Source organism: Propithecus coquereli, unplaced genomic scaffold (assembly GCF_000956105.1).
Source record: "Propithecus coquereli isolate 6110/MARCELLA unplaced genomic scaffold, Pcoq_1.0 Scaffold83, whole genome shotgun sequence".
Classification (NCBI taxonomy): Eukaryota; Metazoa; Chordata; class Mammalia; order Primates; family Indriidae; genus Propithecus; species Propithecus coquereli.
Window position 1 is genome coordinate 5,431,704 of NW_012154507.1, and position 10,418 is coordinate 5,442,121.

Consider the following 10,418-nt stretch of genomic DNA (forward strand, 5'->3'; position numbering starts at 1 on the left):
ACAGAGAAAATTTATCTAAGACGATTTCTGAGTGAAATATTTTTTGATTACAGAATATCTACAAGTGTGAAAGAATTAGAAAACTTCAGGAACTTGTTACAAAATATTCATTAAAGAAAACAACTTGAAATGTGCCTGTTTCTGGACAATGGAGGCCAAAGAGTGGAATTTCATTCAAAGGCATAACAGCAATGATAGTCTTAAGCCAAACATTTTATATAAAGTTGCTTTTGTAAAAGGAGAATTATATTGTTTTAAGTAAACAAAATTTTTAAATTGTGGTAAGTCTATGTATAATACTATTGTGAGTAAAAGTAATACTTTAATAATGTGGTACAAATTTTAAAATTTAATATTGAGTAAAAGCAGGATTATCAAATTCATATATAATAAAACTAAGCGAATTATGTTTTAAGTCTCTCAAACTAGAGTTTTGTGTAAGACGTAATATAAATAAAACTATGGCAAATGTGACAAACATTTAATAGGAAAATGCTAAGGAGACTCATGAATGATCCATAATTAACAACCTAGAATTTTTCAATACCCTAAGTGTTGCTAGATTTGGCAAATAAAAATAAGGAATGCCCAGATATATTTGAATTTCAGACAAACAACTAGTTTCTTAATTTAAGTATGTTGCATGCAATATTCGGGACATACTTATACTGAAAAATTATTCATTATGTTTTTGAAATTCAAATTTAACTGGGAGTCTTGTGGTTTGTCTGGCAACCCGAAAATACATTGGTATGAAACAAGTCACTTTTAAAATTATATTGCTATTTTGATTGGGTTGTTTTGTGTGTAGAAAGGTACAATTACAACTCAAAGGCATATGGGATTTCTAAACATTGTGAAAAGTTGAATAGATTATATATTTATTCTCAGAATACTTTCCCTAATATTGAATAAAATTTATGGGAAACTTTTTATTTTTATATAATTTCAAATTCACAGAAAAGTTTCAAAAGTAGTATAAAGAACTCTTTTACCCAGAATCACCAATTGTTTGTATCTGTTTATCTTTCATGCTCTCCGTATATGTACAAACACGCGATTTTTTTCCTCAGTCATTTGAAAGCCAATTACAAGCATCATGCCCTTTTGACCCTAAATACTTTAGTGTGTTATACTGAATAATTTCTAAAAATTAGTTCTCAGGAAAAAAAATCCCACAAATCCGGAACTATAATACTATAAGCCTTAGAATAAAGAATCATTTCAAGTTCCAATCTAAAGTTCTTTTTCAGTTTTGTTGCCCTTTTTATGCTTGATCTGATTGATAGTCATGGGGCAAGCAATTTATTTTTTAATTTTTTAATTAAAACAATTTTTTTAGAGACAAGGGTCTTGCTGTGTTGCCCAGGCTGGACTCAAGCTCCTGGTCTCAAGCAATCTTCCTGCCTCAGCCTTCTGAGTAGCTGGGACTATAGGTGCATGCCACCATGCCCAGATTAAATTTAATTTTTTATACATGAAGTTCATTTCCTTTGCCTCCCTAAAACTGAACTATACTTTTAGGAGGTTTTCATTAGTGGATGCTCTTCAATGATGAAAATATTTGAAGGGTTAGGAATTTATATCACATGATAATTGTAGGGGAAAAGAAATTGTATACCTCAAAATTATGTGCCCTCTTTATATATATCTTGAGTATAACATGTTCAGATACCACATTATTAGTAAAGCAGGGTTTATTTATATAATGGTTTAGAAATGTCACTTTACACTGCTGTATACTTTTTCTTCTCTTTGTCCCTAAGGCTTGGTACAGTGCCAAGCACATAGTTAGTATCCAATAAATATCTGTTGAATGAATGTATGCATATGTATTCAGTATATTTTAAATGAATAATCACAGAACTAAGTTTAGTATTATGTGCCCTATTTTCCTTCCCCCCCTCATTTTCTCTGAATAGGACAGGAAAAGAAAGCCATTAACCCACTAATTAAGTAAATCCTCTTGGAGACTATGAAGTACTATGAAGTGATCATTATATGTAAAAGTTTAAGGATATTTGTAGTATTATGAAAATATGGTAGATGGTTTAAATGGTAATTTTGTGTGTATACCTAACTCTCATCTTATGCTGCCTCCCTTCCCTTTTGTTAATAACCAATCTTTTTGAAAGAATATCCCCACCTTCACTTTGTTACCTTCCACTTGCTCCTTAACTAAAATCTGGCATTTGTCCTTGTAGTTCTTGACAATCCCTTCCTGTAAAGTCTAAAATCTTAATTCTAAATCTACAGTTCAGTTCATAAGCCATTTCTTACTTGAATTTTTTCTGCATTTGACACTGTTGACAACCCTTTCTAAAAATCTTTATGCTCTTGGTTCCTTACATTTTGTTTACTCCTGAACCCCCCCTTTTGGCCTCTTCACTTATTCCTTAAAGTTATTCCAGAGGCATTCATTCTTACTCTCTTGATCACTACACCACTTCTCACTTGGGTATTTCCAATGCAATGATTCCTAAATCTTGTCTTCAGCCCAAACTTCTAAATCCATCTGCCTGTTGCACTTGGTTGTCCCACAGACGCCTGTGTGTGTCTTAGCAGTCATTCTCCCCAAAACTTAGTCTAATTCCTGTGTTCCTTACTTTAGTTAATTTCAAGAACCATCATTTTTGAAGTTTTCTAGGCTCACTCCTCTCCTCTACCTTCGCCCTATCAATTGTCTAAGTTCTACTTATTTTATCTCTGCCTCTCTGATACATCACTCTTTCCATTTTCATTGCAATTACCTGAAGTACTACACTAACCTGTCTCTTTATACCCAGCTTATCTCCTCTCTTGCTCTACAGGGTTACCAGAGTAGGCTTTTAGATACACTCTGACAATGTTAATTCCCTGCCTAACACCCCATAGTGATTTCATGAACCTTCAAGAGAAAGCCAAACTCCTTTGCTTGGGGTACAGAGTCCTCTGGTGTTTTTCCCTCACCCAATGTCTGATAAAAACAGACTTAAAGTTAGTCAAATGGCCCATAGGGCCAGGTCTCCACACCTTGGTAAATACTGTACGCTGCATTGAGTGCCCTAGCCATCCTTCCCCACCTGGAAAATTCTTATATCCTTGCAGGTCCAACATAAGCATCTCCTCTGTGAAATCTCCCTTGCTCCATTTGAGGAGAGTCAGATATCTAACTCCCTCTTTTGTGTCACCACTGTAATTACAACCTACCTCTATTGTATGTCACTTATTGTACTGTATTGTTTTTAATTTTTAAAGTCTCCTTTACTAGAATGTGAGCTCCTTAAGGGCAGGAAAAGGAACTTCCTTTATTTTTGCATCTCCATAGCATAGTTTTTGGCATATGAACATTTAATAAATGTTTGTTGAATAAATTGCTTTTAAAGTGACAGCTTTATTAGAGTTCCTACCTTCACTCCAAGTACCTTCGTTTCTTTCACTTTGTAGCAAGGGTCAGTAGACTCCCAAGGACTTAATAGACTTTAGGGGGTCAATAAAGCTGAAATTGTATTCAAAATTTGGTGTGGTTTTTGGTGGGTCATGAAAGGAGTCTACTGTGGGGAAAAAAGGAACTCTTCTTTCAAGGGAAAAGGCAGCATCATTGAGGAATTTCTGAAATAATCAAAGAATAGCTGCTCAGGATTATGGCCTAGAAAGTGATTCCTATTTAAGATTCTAAGGGGAAGGAAAGGGGTGTTATAAATTATTTCATACAATGATTTTTCTTAGCTTAACGTTTGAATAAACATGTACTACCTAATAACATTATTGGTATTTTAAAGTAAAAAGTATGGTACTTCATATCCAATTGGTGTATAATATTAAGTGATATGACATCCAGATGCAAGTAATTATGAGATCACTGAAAGCAAACTATCATTTGTAACTACTGATTTTTTTCTCTTTTTTGTGGTGGCACTCGGTTTCTTATCCTTATGTGATAGAAACTCAGTGTAGTCCAATAAAAGATTAAGAAAACCAGACCAGAGCTCCAAATAAAAGCACAAACACTTTTATTTTGAACAGTAGTGTTTTGTTACAATTTAGTGAAACAACAAATAAATACATTCATTGGCCACAGCTATACTTTTACAACCAGTTTGAAACTGATTATATAGCTGAGAAACACTGTTAAACAATAAAAAAGGGCAGCTATGCATAAAAAAGCCACTTTAGCTATAAATTACATCTTCCATAAAACTACAACCAGCTACAATGAGTGGTAAGAGTTTCAAAATTAATGGCTACCCAAGTGAAATGATAAAAACAAATACTGCTAATCACTGTAGAATTATACACTTAAGTAATGAAATTCACTTTTCTAATTAATGAACTGAAAAGGAAGGTTTGAAATTGTCATCATGTGCTTCAGTGCAGGATGAACAGGGAATCGGTAGCCCTTTGATTTTATAAACAACTCCTTCTTTCAAGACCAAATGTAAAGTGCTCCTAGTGCTTTGGAATTTTTAAGCAAAAATTGGGCCAGAGTTTATCTTTCTTTGTCTTTGGTGATGTATTATGTGAGATGTGTATAAGGAGACAAATGCAAGAATTTAGGTACCCTAGTCAGTGATAACAATAAACTTATAAATCTTTAATTTGGAAGAATCAACTAATGCAGCTGAAGAGAACCAAATTATTTTATCTGAAATTTTTTTAAAAGGTAATCTTTGTTTATCTGGTCAAATAGGAACATTATCTAGGGAAGCCTTACTAGAAAAACTATTACCTTGAACCCCAAGGATTAACAAAGATAACACAGATATTTTCTGATAGCTCTAGATATTAGAGACCTACCATTATTAGCAAAATAAATAGTTGGCATTCTGAAACGAAATCTAACAACTGAAGTTGTAATAAAAATATACTGTTATATTGTCATGTTAATGCCAAGGTTAACTTCTGTACTATAAATTTTTAAATAATTTGGTTACAATGAGAGAGCTTATAAATAAACCCAAAGTAATATTTATAACTGATAAGTCTATGCTTATGATTGAATTTAAAGTCATTTTGTAAAGAGAAGAAATTTATTTGGCTATGTACCAGCCTCCCAAAAGATTGAAAGCATTAACAATTTCATTTTTTCTTTAGGGTTTCACCTGTTACACTTTTGTGAAGTTACTACATTAGTTATTAAAAAGTTGAAGTATATTTTAAGAGTAGAAATAAAACAACTTTCTAATCAAAGTAAAAGCCAGAAAAGGATAGTTGTATCAGTTCCAGTTCTGGAGAAATAGATCAGCAGTCAATTGTATATAGTTAGTCATCTTCAAGCACGTTCTTACAGCTTCCCAATGTTGCCTGTTCACTTGGCATCTTGAGGTATTCAGCATCTACTTCTTTTCATATAGACACTGGTAGAAAGTGCATTTTAAAATTCTGTATTGTTTTAGCCTACCATGTTTTTTTTTAGATTTGGGATAGAACATTCAAGACAGTTTTAATGTAATTCTAAGAGTATTCCAATATTGTTAACCTGTGGTTTTATACTTACCTAGTTTGTACGTTTACTTAAGTTTGCTTATTTAATGCTGGAATTAATTTGAAATCAATTTAACTTGGCTTTGTCCATATATAAGGTAACAAATGTGAAAACTAAAGGAGGAATTATTTGTCTTACAAAGTATTGCACTTGAGTTCACTGCAATAACATATCATGATTTAATTTACCTGAGGACAATCCTGATTCAATAGGTAAGACCAGCTATATCTTGCTTCAGATAAATCAAATGCTTTTGAAAATGTATTTGTGTTTTAACTTAGAATTGTACATTTTATGAATAATTTTTAAATGCATCTGTAAACTTGTTTAGTCCCAAGAAGTTTCAACCCAAATCTCGCTATACAAAAATCACTATTGCTTTCTTGAAGAATCATGCTTAAACTACTATATATATCTTAATTATACAAAATAATCACTTGACCAATTCTACTCAAAGTAGCCACACAATTTTCACTGGTATATCTTCCTCTTGAAATTATTGTGGCTTTCCAAAGAACACTGCTGGTCATCACTGTAATGGATTACTACCGTTTCTTTAAAATGATTCTTTGAATAATTTCAGTTGGTATTTTAAAATCATGCTTAAAAGAACTGTCTTCAATGATTACATATTTTCAGTAGATTTTTTTAAAGGAAGATACATTTTTATGCCTTAACTCTGTGCACTGTTAACACTAAAAAATTTTTATTGGGTAAAAATTCCATATAGAGTACACCACTGAATATACAGACTTTGCTTTTCATAGGAAAATTACCTTTCAATTTGGTGCACAATACAGTATTCCAGTGTGAACACTGGCTTATGACTTTGGGGAATGCAGTGTACCTTTTCAGAACAAAGATAAAAGTGCAAATATGCAAATATGCGTTTGATGTTCCAAAGTCAGGATGTTTGGAGGCCATCAAGTACCTTAAGATCTAATCTCTCTTTTCTCCTACTCCAAACTTTCCATTTTACTTCATTTTACTAGGAGGTCAAAAGTAACAGTTGTGTTCTCCACCAAACACAGCCGCATTTCCAGATTTTGTTTTTTTTGTTGCAACAGATAATGGAATGTTTATGCAGATGGAATTTAAACACATTAAATATACACATTCATAAAAAACAATAATTGCAACCTGGTAATGGTGTCAGTTTTGTGGTGTCACATATAAGCTATGGTGATTGTTTATATCTAAATTACTACAAGTAAAGAGCAAAGGAGCAGTATCTGTCATAGGTCCATTCAGGTGGGGAGTGACTGTATAACTGTTTCTGCCACACCCAGTCATGGTGCCATACCAGCCCAAACTTTGTGAATTTGGTAGACTGTAAGAAAAAATGCAAAGAAGCCATAGGACTATGATAAGAATATAAGAAGTTACATTGGAATCTTTAACATTTTCAATGAATTTTGTAATACAGTTAGTATCAAATATATTAAATTATGTTCTTTGCCAAATAACATAATGCCTTTCTACAAAATTTAATGACTTTCATCTAATATCTTTGATTCTGTATCACATATATGACAAAAGAATCAGTAAATGCCGCTCAGAACTGGTAGAACTTGATGCTCAGATAATAATAATAGTAAAAATATAGTTCTTACATGCTAGGCTCTATTCCAAGATACACATATATATAAGTATGCACACACATATATACTCATTTAATCCTCACAACAATTCTATGAGATAGGTTCTGTTATTCCTATTTTACAGATTAAAAATAGGCTAAAAAACTGAGTTTAACTTGTTCAGATGAAGTTAACAGAAAAAGTTATATCAAGCTGAAAGCAATCTGTAGGTGGGTATTAAGGTTTTGTCTTTGCCCTGAATAACAGCTAATATTAATAGTGTACTAGTTAAGGACCTGCAATAGTTTTGGAACAAGAAGGGCATGGGAAGATTTCTTATGGCACTTAAGCTTTGCAAGAGTTTTATCTAGGGTTTTTCTTGATTTTGAATAGCACTGGAGATATAGAAACAGATACATAATTACTATAACAGTATTCCTGCCCTGCTCACTCCCCTACCCCCATCAGCTCCTAACCAACAAGGGATCCTGAAATGAAATGGTATCATTTTACCCCCAAAGGCATATAGGCTGTGAGTCAGATGGTAGTTCTTTACAGTGTGGATCCCACCATGAGTTTAAGATCTACTGCTTTAAGCTCCAATATGACAGATCTTATTTATTGACCTGTATCACCAAATCACCTTTTGCCATATTTGGGTTAAAGCTTAGATTTGAAATATATTTTATTACAAATTCAGGCTAAGAGACTTTGGTTACATCTACCTTCCTTCTCTTGAACTTCCCAGTCTTGGCAAGTCATCATCACTATCGTATCGTCTTGGATTGTCGAAAAAGTAAGCTCTGGAACTATAACTGTGACTATTTATCATGCCAGCAGGTGCCTGTGAACAAAGTATTAGCAATATGAAGGTTAACTTTTCCACTAAGAAAGAAGGCTAGAATCTATAATGAAGTCTTATGCTTTGTTAAAAATAAAAATCAATGTAAATATTCTATAATTTTTAAAAATAAGGAAAACAAGCATTGGGGAATATTATGATATCATACCAAATTCTGGTTTAATCTCTGTGCCCGGAAAAACAGTACCACTGACCATGCTGGCACATGTTCCCACAGAAAAAGGACCATTCCAAATACTATATACTCTTCTCCACTTATGTCTTCTACATGGGCCTGTAAATAGAGTATGGCAGAGAATTTTTACATCTATTTAATGTATAAGCAATCACCCTACACAATTAAGTTGTTTCAGGCTGGGTAAGTTAAAATGTATCAACTACAAGCACATAACTCTAAACATTTACATTTTGTGGTCTCTCATGTAATATCCTTGAAGGGACATAAAAATGCTTTGATGTTAAGTAGACTAAAAAGCTGTTAACTTTCCCAATGCATCAATTTATGAAATTAATTTTAATATATGGATAATAATGGAGTGATCTCATATTTTAGGCTCAATAGTCTGAAAAGAGTTACTTTTTTGGGGGGACAGGGTCTTGCTCTGTTGCCTAGGCTAGAGTGCAGTGGCATCATCATAGCTCACTGCAACCTCAAACTCCCAGGCTCAAGTGATCCTCCCACTTCAGCCTCCTGAGTAGCTGGGACTACAGGCACATACCAACACACTTGGCTAATTTTTCTATTTTTTGCAGAGAGGGGAGGTCTCACTGTTTTGCTCAGGCTGGTCTTGAACTCCTGGCCTCAAGTGATCCTCACGCCTCAGCCTCCCAAAGTGCTAGGATTACAGGCATGAGACCCAGCGCCCCAGCCTAAAGAGAGTTACTTTTAGGGAGGACTGTTCCAGCTGCTCCATAGGCAAAATAATGACACTTACTGAGTTATACCTGTAGAGAAATGTAACATGTTAAGTCACTCAGCTCCACTGCTACTTAAAATATGCTTTTGGGCCCAATCTACATTTTGAGTTTGTTTCTATTCTACCAGATATTGGGTAAGGGAAATAAGAAAAGGAGTGAAAAGAATCTGCCATATGGAACCACATGTGAAAATTGCTTCTTCTTAGAAAGGTAAATGAAAAATGGTATTCCAGGATGACTTAAATTCAGTACAAAGTTAAATTACTATAAAGATATGATATATACCTATGTTAAACTACAGAAAGGGGATGGAGAATGCTGAGAAGTTAAATATACATAGCTAGAGTACTGGAAATTAATATAGAAAACACTTGGACATCCAGGAACTATGACTGCTCTCCCATTGTCAAGACCGATAATGCCAGATTTTTATGAAAGCCAATATTTAAACGTCTAAGACTGAACAGAATATTAAGGTTATATGTAGTTCTTGGGTAAGGGAGAGTTAATTTCATCCTAACAAATTAAAGACATCCTAACAAAGACCCGTATTCACTGGCTAATGACAGACAGTTAACTTATCTACAGTTATTTAAATACCACCATTAAAAAATTAGTAAAACAGATTTATGACCAATAGGTTTATGACACTCTTATTATTTACAAAAGAAAAGAAAATATTTCTTTAGAAATTCTCTCTGAAGAATGATGTCAAGTGTCACACGTAAATAAGGATTTTTAAATATAGAGCTTTCAGTGTGATTACTAAGTGTAGACAAAGATTCCATAAAAGCGTTTGTAAGTCAAACATTAAAATGTTCTCCTAGTTGAGGGGTGGCTTAATTATCACATTGTTAGATTGACAATATGTGGTAGGTTCTTACCTTATCTGAAAGATTATCCCAGCCATAATTAAATGGACTTTCTAATGTATCCTGAGATATGGTGATCACCACCAAATTATAACACGCTCTGGAGGAGTAGAGAAGAATGACTATAGAGCCTACGACGACGGTCTGGCACAGAGACATACCCTAAAAGAAATAAAAATTATCATCTTGATATTCTGCACATTTGTCACAACAAGCTATTCATCCCTATAGAATATTGTCACCTCTTGCAATGCACTCCTAGAAAGCATTAGGTGGGCACCTGTTGAAATAAACTCTTGATTATCTTGCTTTACAATTCCTATTCCTAGAACCTTTTGTGATTAATATGCATAAGTTAATATGTGTAAATCCTTTGCCAACTTGCCAAATAGCAGCTGGAAGAAGATTTTGTACTGCCAAGGTTACTTTACTCCCTTAAGTAATATATGAATAAACAAGTTGGCAAAAGATCTGAACTTTAATTGATGTTTATCAGAGAAGTAGTTTAGACTCAATGAGAAAAGAATGGAAAATAGAAGCATTTGTTCATTTGATACACTTAATTTCTGATTCAAAATTAGAATAGAAATACAGTTCCTATGCTATTTGCTTTCATTCTGTTAGAGAGTGCATGTTAGTTCCCTATTGATGCCATTATGTTGATGACAAAATGATCTAGGCACCCAAATGTACTTTTATTTTATTTATTTATTTATTTATTT

General features: G+C 33.4%; 2 protein-coding genes across 2 annotated transcripts in view; one reads left to right on the forward strand and one right to left on the reverse strand.

Annotated features, from left to right (window-relative positions):
* Nucleotides 1-395, forward strand: part of ERO1L (ERO1-like (S. cerevisiae)) — a 50,628-nt gene extending 50,233 nt beyond the window's left edge. Inside the window, exon 15 of the mRNA XM_012663745.1 lies at nt 54-395. Within this exon, the coding sequence (XP_012519199.1) occupies nt 54-114 (61 nt within the window). The 3' untranslated portion in view covers nt 115-395. The remainder of the gene's footprint in view (nt 1-53) is intronic.
* A 3,580-nt stretch (nt 396-3,975) lies between these two features.
* The window catches only part of GPR137C (G protein-coupled receptor 137C), a 70,467-nt gene continuing 64,024 nt past the window's right edge, over nt 3,976-10,418 (reverse strand). The window contains exons 5-7 of the mRNA XM_012663824.1: nt 8,055-8,180; nt 7,770-7,888; nt 3,976-6,794 (exon numbers count right to left, since the gene is read on the reverse strand). Coding sequence (XP_012519278.1) covers nt 6,617-6,794; nt 7,770-7,888; nt 8,055-8,180 — 423 coding nt within the window. The 3' untranslated portion in view covers nt 3,976-6,616. The remainder of the gene's footprint in view (nt 6,795-7,769; nt 7,889-8,054; nt 8,181-10,418) is intronic.